The sequence below is a fragment of the Xenia sp. Carnegie-2017 genome, unplaced genomic scaffold, assembly GCF_021976095.1.
Source record: "Xenia sp. Carnegie-2017 unplaced genomic scaffold, XeniaSp_v1 HiC_scaffold_23, whole genome shotgun sequence".
NCBI lineage: Eukaryota > Metazoa > Cnidaria > Anthozoa > Malacalcyonacea > Xeniidae > Xenia > Xenia sp. Carnegie-2017.
The window spans coordinates 2399402-2416862 of NW_025813486.1; the positions used below are offsets into that span (position 1 = coordinate 2399402).

Genomic DNA, 17461 nt, shown 5'->3' on the forward strand with positions numbered 1-17461 from the left:
TCTATAAATGTTTATTTTAGTTGTGATTTTGTTAACTGAGCATCATTTGACTGTTGAGTATGTCTTGGCTGCATATGAAGAGAAATTAATTCAAACTGGGGAATTTGTTTTCATTTGCTTTCAACTAAATCTACAGGGAACTTTTAAAAGGGTTTGTAAGCTTATTAAATTTACCTCTGTAGCTATAACATATAAGTCTCAATCAAGTATTATTCTAACCATTTTTGCTGTTTCATCTCTCTCTTTTATAGACATGTCTCTCTACTGTAAACATCTCTCTCTACTCTAGATGTCTTTCTCTATTCTAGACATCTTTCTCTACTGTCGGCATCTTTCTCTACTGTAGACATCTCTCTCTACTGTAGACATCTTTATCTACTGTAGACATCTTTCTCTACTGTAGACATCTCTTTCTACTGTAAACATCTCTTTCTACTGTAAACATCTTTCTCTACTGTAGACATCTTTCTCTACTGTAGACATATCTCTCTACTGTAGACATCTCTCTCTACTGTAAACATCTCTCTCTACTGTAGACATCTTTCTCTACTGTAGACATCTCTCTCTACTGTAAACATCTTTCTCTACTGTAGACATCTCTCTCTACTGTAAACATCTTTCTCTACTGTAGACATCTCTCTCTACTGTAGACATCTTTCTCTACTGTAGACATCTTTCTCTACTGTAAACATCTTTCTCTACTGTAGACATCTTTCTCTACTGTAGAAATCTCTCTCTACTGTAAACATCTTTCTCTACTGTAGACATCTCTCTCTACTGTAAACATCTTTCTCTACTGTAGAAATCTCTCTCTACTGTAAACATCTTTCTCTACTGCAGACATTTTTCTTTACTGTAGACATTTTTCTCTACTGTAGACATCTTTCTCTACTGTTGACATCTTTCTCTACTGTAGACATCTCTCTCTACTGTAGACATTTTCTCTACTGTAGAAATCTTTCTCTACTGTAGACATCTTTCTCTACTGTAGACATCTCTTTCTACTGTAGACATCTTTCTCTACTGTAGACATCTTTCTCTACTGCAGCCATCTTTCTCTACTGTAGACATCTCTCTCTACTGTAGACATCTTTCTCTACTGTAGACATCTTTCTCTACTGTAACATTTTTCTCTACTGTAGACATCTTTCTCTACTGTAGAAATCTCTCTCTACTGCAGACATTTTTCTTTACTGTAGACATCTCTCTCTACTGTAGACATCTTTCTCTACTGTAGACATCTTTCTCTACTGTAGACATCTCTCTACTGTAGACATCTTTCTCTACTGTAGACATCTTTCTCTACTGTAAACATTTTTCTCTACTGTAGACATCTTTCTCTACTGTAGAAATCTCTCTCTACTGTAGACATTTTTCTCTACTGCAGACATCTTTCTTTACTGTAGGCATCTTTCTCTACTGTAGACATCTTTCTCTACTGTAGACATCGTTTTTTACTGTAGACATCTTGTTCTAATGTAAATGTCTCTCTTCTGCAGACACTCTCTCTTCTGCATTTTTTAAAAATTTTCATATCTTTTGTTACAGAGCCAGATAAATGGTATTTCAGGGGCTTCTCCAGTATCAGTAAATTAGAAGAAATTATGGATGCTTTTGGATCTGTGTTGATAATTCAACCGCGTGTTGGTTCTTATGGGTTTCAAACCACTGATCGTTATGGAAAATTTTCAAATAAAGTGAAAAAACTCAGCTTATATCCTCCATTTAAGAGCAGAGGGTATACAGGATGCATGGTGTGCAAGAATTCATTCCAACTTGTTTGCTGTACGTTTCTGTTTTTTGATATTTTTTTTATGAGCTTAATGATGTAAGATGTTTTAAAATCTTCTGTTCATTAAGGTTTTGTAATGTTTGCAATGAATCAGAAAATTGCTTTCTGTTCTTAATAAATTTTTATCTTTTTACAGCTATGCAAGACTGTAAAAGACCATTGAACGAAACTGACGTAAGTGTCCTAATTTTGATTGCTGTTCTTTATTAATTCCTTCTAAGTCGTTTATCATCATTGTTGAATTTTGTATTTTGTCGTCTTTAGGTACCAGTAGAAGCTGGTAATTTATATAATGCCATTCGAGAGTATGTGTATGCATTAAACAAGACGTTAACCAAAGGTGAAGAACCAAATGGAAGAAATATCATCGCCAACTTGAAAGGACATACATTTGACAGTAAGTAAAGATGAGACTATCTTTAGTACAATTTTAATGTGTTTTTCTAGATATAAGTTTTAGAAGAACCAATGATTTTATTTCTTAATACAAGATATTTAGTATGTTTTGAGTAAGGGGAGATCTTTTAGCTCTAAACATCAATATGCTGTGATAGCACCTTTGCAATAGTTGATGCTCTTTGATTCCTAGTAACATTTTGTAAATATTCTAGAGTAATTTAGTCTAACTTATTATTTATGAGACACTATTATGTCCATTAATAAAAACTTTGTTTCAGTGGAAAACGACTGTAAATAGAATCAAGCAAATAGAAATAGGTGAAATAAGTTTGTTTTAAATGGTTCTTGTAATGTTTGAAGTAGAAAGGATAAGATTTCTCTTTATTTTTGTAGTGTTTTCTGGCGACCAAAGTATCAACATAACTAAAATATCGCTGGCACTTTACTTGTTTAGGTGTTTTTGGTTTTAAAATGACATTTGATAACTCTTCCAACGTCATATTTAACATGACGTTGTTACATCAAGAATATCTAATTGGAACGAAAGAGAAGAGCAAATGTGAACCATTTGATGCAATGAATCCTTGTAAAGGTAATGATATTGATATGGTGATTTGTATTAACAAACTTAAAACATGAGTGATGTAATTTATCCATGAATAGTTATGAAAGAATTGGCGAGTTTTTGGTTGAACGAGAAAGATCATGATGAAGAGATTTATCATGGTCTCAAAGAGAAGATCGCGTGGTATGGAGGCTTTGGCCTTCCGAAGGATACACCAGATTGTGGATTTAACAACGAGTTATGTAGAAACAAAAAAAAATCCAACAGTAAGTTTGTGATCTTTCATCTGTCAGTTTAGAAGCAATGTAAATTTATATTTCTTAACTGCTTCATCGCTCTCATCGATTGTCATTTTAATTTCTGTGAAATTTTCTTTTAGATTGGATTAAAATTGCAGGAATAATTTGTGGTGCTTTTGCTGTGTTCATTTTACTCTTCATTGTTTTGGTCCTTGTATTCAGGTAGAAAGCGATTTCTTTTATAACACTTTTCATTCGTTATTTTCATATTTTAACGACAAAGGTTTCGTATGAATAGATATGGAAGATTATGTATGGATAGATATGGATGATTATGTATGGATAGATATGGATGATTATGTATGGATAGATATGGATGATGTATTGATAGATATGGATGATTATGTATAGATATGGATGATTATGTATGGATAGATATGGATGATTATGTATGGATAGATATGGATGATTATGTATGGATAGATATGGATGATTATGTATGGATAGATATGGATGATTATGGATAGATATGGATGATTATGTATGGATAGATATGGATGATTATGTATGGATAGATATGGATGATTATGTATGGATAGATATGGATGATTATGTATGGATAGATATGGATGATTATGTTATGATTCCGTTGTTTTTCTTTCTTTTTTTTTGTAGACGATACTGCAAGAAAAACAATTCAGATTTTTCTTTTTCTTTCAAAAATCAACGAAGCACGGTATTAATATGTGATTATCTTTTTCTTTCGGTAAACATTATATTTTTATGAAATAACACGATAAATTATGATTTCATTATAGGATGAAGAGTTGTTAGACTCACAGTGAAATATGAAGAAAACATCAAAGTTTCATGACATGTCGTAGGTACAAATAGGAAGGAAAAAGATCTCTTGTGAAGTGACTTTTTTCTTGACAAAATTTAATGACTTGATAGTTAGGTTATGTATGAATGAAGCTAACATTAGAACTTTAGTCTTTGAAAACATAACAGATGGTTCAAACAGATGAGTAGCATTTTTCTTTCAATAAAGAAATATATAATACACTCTCTAAACACTCTCTTAAATAATTCTGGAAAATGAGCGAAAATGTTGTGTTTATGGAACTCACGAAGACGATAGTTTATAAGCTCATTTTGGAAAGTCGGACGTTTTGGAGGCAATTTTAATAAACAATTTTATTTTATTTTTTTGCCATTATTTGTACCACGTTTGAAGATTGGGCTCCGTTGTTAAAAAATCTTATTGTTGGTCAAAATGTTGATTCCGTTGAATTCATTTGCTTTTAAAGCGGATCGTTGAAACAATCAATAGCAAATTATTTCTCTTTTAGTATTTACGAAATTATTTTGGTTGTCCCTGTCGAATATTACTATAAAATTGTTGTTGCCGGAGGGAGATAGAAAAATTTATTGAGAATTCTTACGAAGGAAAAGCATTTGATAAAGTGGAAGCATATCGGTTTTGTATTTCTCGCTGTTCGAAGTAATCTATCTTCATCACAAGAATTGGTGAATTTTTAAAGGCGAAAAGGCCAGATGTTTTGAACGAATATTGTACTCATATATTCTACGTATTCAATGCTTCATCTTTCTTATTGTATTACGGGATTGCGTGACATTTTCCATAAGGTTCATTGAGGTCTAGCTTTGGGTGTTAATGAAATATCAATTCCAATTTACGCGAAGTTTGTTCGTAATAAAATTAGAAGGTATGTAGCTTTTCTTGTTTTTGTTGTACTCATAAAATGTACTCATATTCATATTTCGTCTGCAATTGAAAAATTTCTCTTATAAACTGATGCATGCTAACAAAAGCGATCTCTTATATATTATTATTTGTGTATATGTAATATATAGAAAGATTAATTGCTTTTTGTCGGCTTTAAACTAAAATTCTTTCTCACATGCAAATTTAACTCCTGCCGATAAAAATATACGTTTTGCTAACTGCAGCACTGCTTTAAAATCTAGCGATAAACGCGAGCATTGAATTGTTCATGATCGGCTTTCTTTTTCAAAATAACGCATAAAACGGCACAAGTTCATTTGGTTTTATGACCCGTTTTATGCTGCAATGGAGGAATATTATTTTATTACTATTGCAACAGAGGTTTTTTGTGTCGGGAATTTGAAGCAAGTCGAAAATATGCAGGTATTTAGTGTAGTATAAGGATGAAAAATTTAGACAAACAAGATGTTGTTGTGATTCTCGGGGAGTTCAATTATGCGTGACTTGTTGTTCTCACCGTTGATTCAAATTATATCCGTATTTTGGGAAAAAATCTCACCTGTGTTTTTGAAATAATTCATGCCAAGTGGCAAGTTGGCGATAAGAGGAACGCTTTTGTGTGTTTTTTTTCGAAATAGTTTTGTCAAATCACTTACATTTTAAAGAAGCATATCGTTTTTGTAATTATCTCATTTTAAGTGATTTGTCGCTTTCGACCCATTGAATTTAGAATTGATAATGTTTTAGCTCAAAGTAAGAATGTTGTGAATGCTAACGTTTTGAACTAAAATCATAAAGATTATAATTATTTTAGTCGATGGAAGAGCAGTTAGCAAAATGCTCAGTAAGTGCTTGGGATTAGTGTATACATAAAGATTCTCAGAGAAAAATCGTGTCGTAGATATTTCAAAAATTTGTTAGTTGCCAATAAAATATTGTATGATATTTGACAAGATTCTAATAAATAGTGGGCTTATTCACCCCCGAATTACAGATTATTTTTATTATTTTCGATGTAATATCTTTGAAAAGCTGTTTTTAAGATCCTGCTTAAGGTGCTAAATATACTTTACCTATTTTTAAATGAAATCATTTAATTTGTGTGACTTTAATAGTCAGCCTTTTAATCTCTGGTGAAATGGATTTGCTTTGATATTCAAAAATTAACAAGTTGCAATGTTAATCATTAAAACTAAGTCATTTTCGTTTATAATATAAATCTGAGTATTGAATGGTTGATGTGTACTATTGCCCATTGCAAAAATATTGCGATATTTAAAAAAATGTAATCTTGTTTTATGTTATTTTTTGAAAAGAATTTTGATTTAATTTCCCTTAATCGAGTCACTTTTTTCACTGCTTTTTATAAACTGACACAAATTCACATGTTCTGTACATTCCTGATATTTATTTACTTTTTTAGTGCTACCATGTGCTGACAACAGAAACAGTTTTATTCAGAATTATCGGAAGTCGATACAGAATTAAGTTCAGAGCACAGTTTACTCTGAACAACTTAAAAAGATGGCCTTTCATCTTTATCCTTCATATTATGGATGTTTTTTTATGTCATGTGTTTTTGTTGCCTTGTTCTGTAAGTTGCTAAAATCTTATTGTAATACTTGATACCAGATTCGAACTAGCTTGCTAGAAACTTTTCCAAAATGGGAATAATATATTTTGAAGCTATTCGAGAAATGAGAAAAGCTGGATTTAATTACTCTAATATTGTACTTTTGATATTGTTTTTCTAACAATCCACTTTTATTTTTTGTTTATATTCATTGTATAGGTCAATATATGGATGCTAGATCAACATACAAGATAGGCGTTCTTATTCCATTTCATAATGGGGAATATTGTGAAAGTCATGCTGTAGATCGTCCCCAAGCGCTGTTATACGCTCCTGCTATACAAATAGCAATGGACGACATTAAAAAGGACAAGACATTAAACTTCAGTATAGATTTGGTGTGGAATGACACGGATTGTGATGAATATCTCGGTATAAGACAGCAAATTTGGCAACTTAATAATGGTGTTGATGTGTTTGTGGGACCAGTTCATAGCTGCGAGACAGCAGTGAAAAATTCCGCTGCATTTAATAAACCATTGATGTCTTTTGTAAGTATTTTTATATGTTTTTTTGAATCTTAAAAAATAAACTTTTGCCTTTATCGAGCAATACAAACAAACAAACAAACAAACAACATTTGTATACCGGCCAGTATTAATCCCCGCCAGGGGGGTTGACCGGTCCATGAATTTTTCCACGCCAAACGTCCTTTATCGAGCAATATAGTGACTAAAAATTATGACAACATGATTTTGACTGTTTAGAAATATAATACATAGGAATTTACAAATGGTATGTATCAAAACATATTGGGATTTTTCATGAAATATTATGTCACGCATAACTATTTGTTATATGTGGTGTATGGGTTTTGGCAGATAAGAAATTATTAGAGAAGAGTTAAACATTGAACCACAAAACTTGTTGCCATCATTGAACTCCATAGATGTGGAAGAATAACTCCTAAAGTTTTGCTCTTTTTTGAATCAAAATATACTTCTTAAATTGAAGATACTCATGTTTTTCCCATGGCAGATGTTCGTTTTGTTTTGATGGTTGTCAAATAATAAATGTTGAATTTTCATTTTCTTTGTTATTTTGATTTTTGCATACAACACAATTAGGACATTGTGTATATAAAGTATGATTGATTTTTATTGAATTAAAACTATGGAATTTTTTGTGAAAATTTTTACACAAATTATGAAACTGAGCTTTATGTATACTTGCAGTTTGTGTATTTTCATAGCACGATAAATGTGTCTTAAAAACCTATTTTTCTGATTAATGTTTTATAAACTTGAAAATTCTGTGTTTTTAACCAAAAAAGCAACAAAAATTCTGCAAACTTTTTGTAATTTTTGTGTGGAAATTACCAAGGCTCTTGGCCAATTGTTTTCATTTTATGTAAGCTTGAGTAGTGTTCTTTAAAGTTATTAAGTATTGTGAAGATGTAAAATAAGATTTAGACCTGCAATTCATGAATATAATAATGTGATTTTTTAAGGTATGTTTATTAAAAAACCAGGTGCCCCTGCAAAGATAAAAGAAATGTTTCAGTGCTTCCTTGATCCAGCTGTATTTTAGTTCAATACTCACTCTACAATGTGTTTTATTTGTTAGAATTGTCACGAACTTGAAGACAGCATCTCTAAAACTGTCTCAAAAACATCACTTTCAATCATGCATATCTATCCTCCATTGATGGCTGTTTTAAACAAGTTTAAGTGGAAGAAAGTTGCAATAGTTTATCAGAAAGATGGCTCTAATTGGGAACGTATTTATGATTATGTTCATAAGAAAATGAAGAACGATGAAAATGTCACAATTACATTGGTTGAAGATCATGAGGTTGATTATCGAAAATTTCATAATAACGAGTATGGCCATGTTCAAGAATCTGTCAAAAAGATTAGTCAAAAAGCTCGAAGTAAGTAAAATTTCACAATTATTTTAATCTTTGATTTAAATATAGAAACTAAATTTAACACATTCATATTTTTAAATAAAGCTTTATACTTATTAAGACTTTTCTATAAATGTTTATTTTAGTTGTGATTTTGTTAACTGAGCATCATTTAACTGTTGAGTATGTCTTGGCTGCGTATGAAGAGAAGCTAATTCAAACTGGGGAATATGTTTTCATTTGCTTTCAACTAAATCCACATGGAACTTATGAAAGGGTTTGTAAGCTTATTAAATTTACCTCTGTAGCTATAACAAATAAGTCTCAATCAAGTATTATTCTAACCTTTTTTGCTGCTTCATCTCTCTCTTTTATAGACATCTCTCTCTACTGTAGACATCTCTCTCTACTGTAGACATCTCTCTCTACTGTAGACATCTTTCTCTACTGTAGACATCTTTCTCTACTGTAGACATCTCTCTCTACTCTCTACTGTAGACATCTCTCTACTCTAGACATCTTTCTCACTGCATCTCTCTACCAGCATCTCTCTACTGTCCTCTACTGTAGACATCTCTCTACTGACATCTTTCTCTAGACATCTTTCTCTACCGACATCTTTCAGACATCTCTCTCTACTGACATCTCTCTACAGACATCTTTCTCTACTCTCACTGTACATCTCTCACTGACATCCTCTACTGTATCTCTACTGTAGACATCTCTCTCTCTCTAGACATCTCTCTACTGTAGACATCTTTCTCTACTGTAGACATCTTTCTCTACTCAACATCTTTCTCTACTGTAGACATCTCTCTCTACTGTAGACATCTTTCTCACTGTAAACATCTTTCTCTACTGTCATTTTCTCTACTGTAAACATCTTTCTCTACTGTACATCTTTCTCTACTGTAGACATCTTTCTCTACATCTTCTCTACTGTAAACATCTTTCTCTACTGTAGACATCTTTCTCTACTGTAGACATCTCTCTACTGTAGACATCTCTCTCTACTGTAGACATCTTTCTCTACTGTAGACATCTTTCTCTACTGTAGACATCTCTCTCTACTGTACACATCTTTCTCTACTGTAGACATCTTTCTCTACTGTAGACATCTCTCTACTGTAGACATCTTTCTCTACTGTAGACATCTCTCTACTGTACACATCTTTCTCTACTGTAGACATCTTTCTCTACTGTACACATCTTTCTCTACTGTAGACATCTCTCTCTATTGCAGACAATTGTTTTTAAAGAATTTTCATGTCTCCTTGTTACAGAGCCAGATGAAATGGTATTTCAGGGGCTTCTCCAGTATCAGTAAATTAGAAGAAATTATGGATGCTTTTGGATCTGTGTTGATAATTCAACCGCGTGTTGGTTCTTATGGGTTTCAAACCACTGATCGTTATGGAAAATTTTCAAATAAAGTGAAAAAACTCAGTTTATATCCTCCATTTAAGGGCAAAGGGTATATAGGATGCATGGTGTGCAAGAATTCATCCCAAAGTAATTGCTGTACGTTTCTGTTTTATGATATTTTTTATAAGAGCTTAATGATGTAAGATGTTTTCGAAATTTTTTTCTGTTCATTAAGGTTTTCTATTGTTTGCAATGAATCAGAAAATTGCTTTCTGTTCTTAATAAATTTTTATCTTTTTACAGCTATGCAAGACTGTAAAACACCATTGAACGAAAGTGACGTAAGTGTCCTAATTTTGATTGCTGTTCTTTATTAATTCCTTCTAAGTCGTTTATCATCATTGTTGAATTTTGTATTTTGTCGTCTTTAGGTACCAGTAGAAGCTGGTAATTTATATAATGCCATTCGAGAGTATGTGTATGCATTAAAGAAGACGTTAACCAAAGGTGAAGAACCAAATGGAAAGAATATTATCGCTAACTTGAAAGGACATACATTTGACAGTAAGTATTGGAGTAATATATTGAAGGTGTTTTCAACATGTACAGTCTTTAGTATGACTTACATGAAGTAGTGTGTTCTTACGTATACATCCACATCAATGGATGTGACTAAGGATATATATTGATCTGATTTTGATGTAATTTTGATTTGATTTAAGATCTGATTTTGATTTAATAGATCTGATTTTGATTTAATTTAAGATCTGATTTTGATTTAATTTAAGATCTGATTTTGATTTAATTTAAGATCTGATTTTGATTTAATTTAAGATCTGTTTTTGATTTAATTTTTCTTCTGCACTCCTTTTAAATTTGCACACACAACAACCTTTAAGCCTGGTTTACACTGGTCTTATAAGTTGGCGACGTATTTACACCGATAGATACGATTCGTCAGGGATGAATAACACCGAAACGTTCACACTTGCGTATTACACACATGTCTGTTGTAAATAGACGTTTCGTGTGGCATGGAGAAGTTCTTTTGCTATTAGCTATTGTTCGTAAAAAGGGATTATTGGGGATACGATTTCTATCCATGCATTGGACTTTATATTTTTGTCTTTGAACTGAGCACTGCTAAGTTTGTTGATGCTCGAAAACTCTTTTATAATTTTCATAAAAAAGCAATCATCGCCGTTTTGAGACTTTGTAGCAACTAGCAAGATTTTTTAAAGAGGCATGCAAATCCATCCCTTGGTCATCTGCCATTTTGAAAAGTCGCTCGTGTCGGATTCTAGTCGGATTTCATTTTCACACATGTCGTAAATTATCGTACGAATCCCCGAATGGCGCCGTTTTACTGAGATATCGTTATCAAATAGAAACCATTTATTTCCAAATAGATATTTACGAATCTGACGCAGATTATGTGGTATCTCGCATTCGCCATGTTTACACTTATCAATAAGTTACTGGGATGGTCGCATATGATAAAACACTACGATTTTCCCGACTCTTACGACTAGTGTGAACCAGTCTTTATGGTGAAATGAGATTTTTCTTTTAATTGACGTAAGGACTTTCCAGCTTTTTTTACCTAAAACTCTCAATTTCTTTACATTCTTTTACGTGTCGATGTTGTTCTTCATCTTATTTGGATGAAACCGCTTGCCATCGAGTTAAGTATCAAAGTAAACATTTCATAATAATCTTTGATAATCTCCTGTTTAGGTGTTTTTGGTTTTAAAATGACATTTGATAACTCTTCCAACGTCATATTTAACATGACGTTGTTACATCAAGAATATGTAAATGGAACGAAAGAGAAGAGCAAATGTGAACCATTTGATGCAATGAATCCTTGTAAAGGTAATGATATTGATATGGTGATTTGTATTAACAAACTTAAAACATGAGTGATGTAATTCATCGATGAATAGTTATGAAAGAATTGGCGAGTTTTTGGTTGAATGAGAAAAATCTTGATGAACAAAGTTATCATGGTCTCAAAGAGAAGATCGCGTGGTATGGAGGCTTAGGCATTCCGAAGGATACACCAGATTGTGGATTTAACAACGAGTTATGTAGAAACAAAAAAAAATCCAACAGTAAGTTTGTGATCTTTCATCTGTCAGTTTAGAAGCAATGTAAATTTATATTTCTTAACTGCTTCATCCTTGTGATCACAAGGGTATTTTCTGTGACAAAGTTTGCTTACATTATTTATGAACGTGTGTTTCTTCCTCTTTAGAAATGACGAAAATAATTGGAAGTGTTTCTGGCGTATTGGCCCTTTTACTTCTTCTTCTTCTCTTCAATATATTCAGGTATGAATATGAATATCATGGGATATCATAGGATAGTTGTGTTCGTACCGTTCATAGTTCATTACGGTATTGAATATTGAACGGAAGCAGTGAGCATTTCTCTGTAAGAATTATCTTTTATTGATTCAACTAGGATCATCCCCCATTGATCCAGTAAGAATTATCCCTTGTTGATCCTGTAAGGATTATCCCTGGTTGATCCTGTAAGGATTATCTCTTGTTGATCTTTTAAGGATTATCCCTTGTTGATCCTGTAAGGATTGTCCCTTGTTGATCCTGTAAGGATTATCCCTTGTTGATCCTGTAAGGATTATCCCTTGTTGATCCTGTAAGGATTATCCCTTGTTGATCCTGTAAGGATTATCCCTTTCTTGATCAACGTGATTTTATGACATTTAAATTCAGTGGAAGTCAATAAAATCTCTTTTTTAAGACAATATTCAATGGAAAAACAACTTCATAGTTTGCTGTGGAAAGTTGATCCTTCAGATATTTCTTTTCCTGCAAGGCGAAATTCTGTAATTTCAATTGAAAGTGGAGTAAGTATATTTTAATAAGCAAATGGATTTACTGAACTAACATTTAACGAATTAAACTTTAATTTATAATTTTTATTTTTAGGTAATTGGTTCCTTTATTCACGATAGTCAGTCTAGTTCTAGTGAAGGAAAGGTGGGTTTAATCATCATGAAGGACCGCAAAAGATTGATAATTTGTCTGGTGGGGGTGGGGAAGGGGTCGTAGTCGTGTATTTCTATGTTTTAATTCTTAGTCGCTTCATATTAGTTTCAATAGAAACTAATAAACTAAAACATTCAAGTATGAATATTACCATCAGTCTTTGATCTTCTGGGGGTACGTACTCTTCACTGTGCATGTTTGAAAGAAAATAAGTTTAACTTAGACAGTGTTTTCTTGTCGTTATCTGAACTACTTAACACGTCATCAATATATTAACTAGCTCACGCATGCGGATTTGAATGCGAGTGGTCACGTGAATATGTACGCCTTATCCTTATATAGCAATATGAAGCAACGGACAACTTATTGGATAATGTTATAATTGATGAAGATCCATTAACTATAAAGTACACTACAGTTGGACAATTTAAGGTGAACTCGTTTTTCAGTATAAATTTGTCGTTATTGTTGTTATCATAATGTTCTTTACATGTTTGTAAATGTAGATCGTCCAGGTTGGTATAGTCCTGAGAAGGACTGTTTTTGTTGTTGTTGACTGACGTTTCGACAACCTTAGCGGTAGTCATCTTCAGAGTCAAAATGAATGAATTTTTAAGTCAGTCAACAACAACAAAAACAGTCCTTCTCAGGACTATACCAACCTGGACGATCTACATTTACAAACATGTAACGATACTCCCGGGTTCAAACCATTTACTTTATAATGTTCTTTGCTCAAATATCGTATATTTTATGTTGTTTTTACTTCAGTATACCATATTTACCATCATTCGTCATTTTCAAATCAGGGTAATTATGTTGCCATAAAGAAATTATCAAAGAAATCCGTGGATTTGAGCAGAATTGTCCTGAAAGAGTTGAACTTGGTATGATACTTATCCATTATCGTTATAGTTTTGAAGTTTTCTTCATATTTTAATTCGTCTTGTTTTCCTTGAACGATTTTAACGATGTCAGCTGTTTTTGGCTATTTTGTCCCCCTTCAAAAACTCTTTGCAGTTTTTTGTTTTGAAAGCTCTTAAATCTTTAGTATTTGTGTGTTTTACTTCAAATGTTTATAAAACGCTATGGCGTTGTATTGTCGTTAGATGCGTGAGGTTCGTCACGATAATCTTAATCCGTTTATTGGTGCGTGTATTGAACCTGGAAATATCTGTATTGTTACAAGTTATTGTCACAAAGGAAGTTTACAGGTAAAATAATTTTTCTTTGTCTTATTTTTTTTTACATGTTTTGTCGTGATGAATTTTGTTTCTTGAGAACGTCTCTCATTTTAAAGTTGTGTTCATTTTATAGGATATTTTGTTAAACGAAGATGTTAACTTGGATCATATGTTTATTTTATCTTTGATCTACGACATAACCATGGTAGGTGATATTGTAGAGAGGGGAGGGGAGGGAGGGGGGATGATGGTGCGGTTCCCTCCTTGTCCAAGCAGGTTGAAGAAGGGTACAAATACCAGTATTTAAGCATAAGCAATTTTATCTTGTTTTTAATGTTGCGCACTTTTTATAGAGCAACAGAATTTAACAAAAAATGCTTAAATGACAATGGAACACCCCAAAAGGAACCACAAAAATTTGATTCAAACGAGAGCACCCCTGCCTTCCCTACACTATAAAATTGTCCTGGATTTATTCACGTGTTCATTCACGTGATCTATTTATAATACGATACTTAATGCGTTCTTATTAAGGAATGTTTAGGAGAAATTGAGCTTTCAATAGTTTTCAATGTTAGTTAAGATAAGCTTTTTTAATGTGATAACTTTGCATAAATAAGAAATCGTTATATGTCTTCAGATAAAAGCTTTGATAGGGTTTTAAGAACTGTACAATATTTTTAGCTTTATGAAAGATATGAAACATACAATTGGTTGGTGTGCTTTACTAACTTAATATCTTTTCTTATATTTAGGGTATGACATTTCTACATAGTTCTGACATTAAAGTTCATGGTAACTTAAAGTCTAGCAACTGTCTGGTAGACAGCCGCTGGCAACTAAAGATTGCAGACTACGGTCTACCTGTGTTCAAATCGAAACAAATTAAGCCATACAGCTGCGAGCATGCAAAATATCGAGGTAAATACATGCAAGTTCATGATCAACAACGGCTTTTTCTTGTCCTACACTGTCCTTTATTGTCCTATTGTATCCCTTTGTTATTCTACGTTTTCCTTTCGTTAACCCACCAATCCTTTATTACCGAACAAAGTTATGAAGCCAATATTAAAATGTTTCAGATATGTTATGGAAAGCACCAGAACTTCTACGTTCTTCAGTATCTTCCTATTGTAAAGGAACACAACACGGCGACGTCTACAGTTTTGCAATTATTCTTCAAGAATTTCACACAAGGAAAGGACCGTATAGTCACAACTATGATGATATCAGAGGTAAATGTGAGGACTTCCCTCTTAAAATTGGCGATGAAATGTAAATTGTGGTTTATATGCAAGTATTTTTTACTTTTACCGACTTATTAAAGTACTTTTTCAATGTACATGACAATACGCCGTATTTTTGTCGTATTTTTTCAGACATTATCGAGCATGTTAAAGCTACAGAGTTCCCGCCGTACAGACCTGTTATTCCTGAACTCATTGAGAAAGTAGAGGAACTTCGTGAGATGGCTAAAGAATGTTGGAACGATATCCCACATGAGAGACCTACGTTCAGTGAACTCAAGAAACGAGTTCATCGCCTTTTGGTGAATCTAAAAATGTGAGAAAATATTGGTGTGTTATAAAAACGATAATGTGATGCTGATTTGAAAAATTATCTTTAAGGAAAACAAACATTCTTGATAATATGATCTACATGATGGAAAAGTATGCTGACAATCTTGAAGACTTAGTTGTAGAAAGAACGGGTCTCTTAAGTGAAGAGAAAAGAAAAACTGATGCATTATTGGCGCGAATGTTGCCATCGTAAGTCTTCGTTTTTGACTATCGTAAGTCTTCGTTAAACTATCGTAAGTCTTCGTTAAACTATCGTAAGTCTTCGTTAATCTATCGTAAATGTTCGTTAAACTATCGTAAATAATCGTTAAACTATCGTAAATATTCGTTAAACTATCGTAAGTCTTCGTTAAACTATCGTAAATCTTCGTTAAACTATCGTAAATCTTCGTTAAACTATCGTACATCTTCGTTCAATGAAAAATAGACAAAGCTCTTTCATTGACATTCTTCGTAATAAAGATGGAAAAACGAATTTTGTTCTTTAGTTATTTTTATAAATCATTTTCTTCAAGGTCTGTAGCAGAGCAGCTCAAGAGAGGAAGATCTGTGGAAGCTGAATCATTTCAGTGTGTTACTATATATTTTAGTGATATTGTATCGTTCACAGAGCTCTGTGCAGAAAGTACTCCACTTCAGGTAGTTATTTAGATCAATTTATGAAGTGTTGAAGAACGTCATGTTGTACAAATGAACATTATCTTCTAGGTTGTGACATTACTTAACGATCTTTATACGTTGTTTGACGAAATCATTAGAGAGTTTGATGTTTATAAGGTAAGTATCTCTTTAGTATGGCCAATCCTACTTTATCCCATGTTCATCCCTAGCAAATCGTGTGTTTTTGGTAAAAGAAATGTCTCAGTACGCATTGATAAACGGGGGGGAGGCTCGTATTTATAAGCTCAAATGTTATTATCTCTATTCACCATTGATTTCAATAGAAACTAATAAAAAAAATGCCAATATGAATACCCCCGTTACTGATGTCTCGGGTTCCTGGTACGTACCAATGAAGAAGTTTATTTTTTCTGTGTTGAACAGGTTGAAACCATTGGCGATGCATATATGGTTGTATCTGGGTTACCGCAACGTAATGAAAACCTTCATGCTTCTGAAATTTCCTGTATGGCTTTACGTATACGCGATTCTGTTCTCGACTTTAAAATACGACATAAACCACATCATAAGTTAAAGTTACGTATTGGTATCCATTCTGGTCCCGTTGTTGCGGGTGTTGTAGGTCGTACAATGCCACGATATTGCTTGTTTGGTGATACTGTAAATACAGCTTCAAGATTGGAGTCTAGTGGTGAAGGTATTGTTTACTGTTTGATATTTTTATCACGCTGATTTATTATGATTAGTAACGATGTGTGGATGTGAAAAGTTTATGTTAGTGAGATCATGACTGGTATGAATGAAGCATAGTTAATATGATAAAAGACGCATTATATGTTTGTAGATGTAGATCGTCCAGGTTAGTAAAGTCTTGAGTAGGACTGTTGGTGTCGATGTTGACTGATGTTTTAAAAATCTTAGCGTTCATCATCTTCAGAGTCAAGTGACTTGAATGGCTCAAACCATTTACTTTAGAATTCATATTGATGCTTAATGATGCTTGTGACCATCTTAATCCTTTTGTATCCTCATTCACTTGACGGTCATTCATATTATCCTCTTGTTCTCCTGGTCATTCCTGTCACATTCATTCATATTATCCTCATGTTCTCCTGCTCATTCCTGTCACATTCATTCATATTATCCTCATGTTCTCCTGCTCATTCCTGTCACATTCATTCATATTATCATCATGTTCTCCTGTTCATTCCTGTCTCGATCCATCATATTATCCTTATGTTTTCTTACTCATCCCTTTTACGATCATTTATAACATCTGTTTAATTCATTAACATTTTTCTTTCAGCATTGTCTATACACATCAGTAGTAATACTAACGGTATCTTGGAAAAGCTTGGTGGCTTTAAAACTGAAAGACGTGGGGAAATACCAATCAAGGTGTGTATGTGTACGCAAAGCTTTCCACTCTCCTGTATATAAGTCGAAATTCAACATTTTGAATGGCGTTTG

At 32.9% G+C, this 17461-nt stretch overlaps 2 protein-coding genes across 13 annotated transcripts in view; both read left to right on the top strand.

The window, feature by feature from the left end:
* Positions 1-4069, top strand: part of LOC124449511 (receptor-type guanylate cyclase Gyc76C-like) — a 20328-nt gene extending 16259 nt beyond the window's left edge. For 2 of the 4 annotated variants that reach the window (XM_047000448.1, XM_047000449.1), the window contains exons 11-12: positions 3671-3731; positions 3814-4069. In XM_047000448.1, the coding sequence (XP_046856404.1) occupies positions 3671-3731; positions 3814-3840 (88 nt within the window). In that variant the 3' untranslated portion in view covers positions 3841-4069. Of the gene's footprint in view, positions 1-2056; positions 2190-2645; positions 2784-2854; positions 3023-3135; positions 3218-3670; positions 3732-3813 lie in introns of those variants that run through there. The other 2 variants (XM_047000450.1, XM_047000452.1) reach the window with 2 other exon arrangements.
* Positions 1-17461, top strand: part of LOC124449509 (atrial natriuretic peptide receptor 1-like) — a 47282-nt gene that overhangs the window by 29080 nt on the left and 741 nt on the right. For 6 of the 9 annotated variants that reach the window (XM_047000441.1, XM_047000442.1, XM_047000443.1 and 3 more), the window contains 21 exons: positions 21-151; positions 9511-9748; positions 9896-9933; positions 10024-10156; positions 11330-11467; positions 11539-11706; positions 11850-11925; positions 12359-12464; positions 12547-12597; positions 12949-13038; positions 13416-13493; positions 13716-13820; positions 13924-13995; positions 14546-14711; positions 14873-15025; positions 15170-15353; positions 15419-15559; positions 15886-16009; positions 16079-16147; positions 16415-16688; positions 17298-17389. In XM_047000441.1, coding sequence (XP_046856397.1) covers positions 21-151; positions 9511-9748; positions 9896-9933; positions 10024-10156; positions 11330-11467; positions 11539-11706; positions 11850-11925; positions 12359-12464; positions 12547-12597; positions 12949-13038; positions 13416-13493; positions 13716-13820; positions 13924-13995; positions 14546-14711; positions 14873-15025; positions 15170-15353; positions 15419-15559; positions 15886-16009; positions 16079-16147; positions 16415-16688; positions 17298-17389 — 2627 coding nt within the window. Of the gene's footprint in view, positions 1-20; positions 152-1548; positions 1786-4366; positions 4726-6168; positions 6340-6537; positions 6870-7944; positions 8252-8373; positions 8505-9510; positions 9749-9895; positions 9934-10023; positions 10157-11329; positions 11468-11538; positions 11707-11849; positions 11926-12358; positions 12465-12546; positions 12598-12948; positions 13039-13415; positions 13494-13715; positions 13821-13923; positions 13996-14545; positions 14712-14872; positions 15026-15169; positions 15354-15418; positions 15560-15885; positions 16010-16078; positions 16148-16414; positions 16689-17297; positions 17390-17461 lie in introns of those variants that run through there. The other 3 variants (XM_047000439.1, XM_047000446.1, XM_047000447.1) reach the window with 3 other exon arrangements.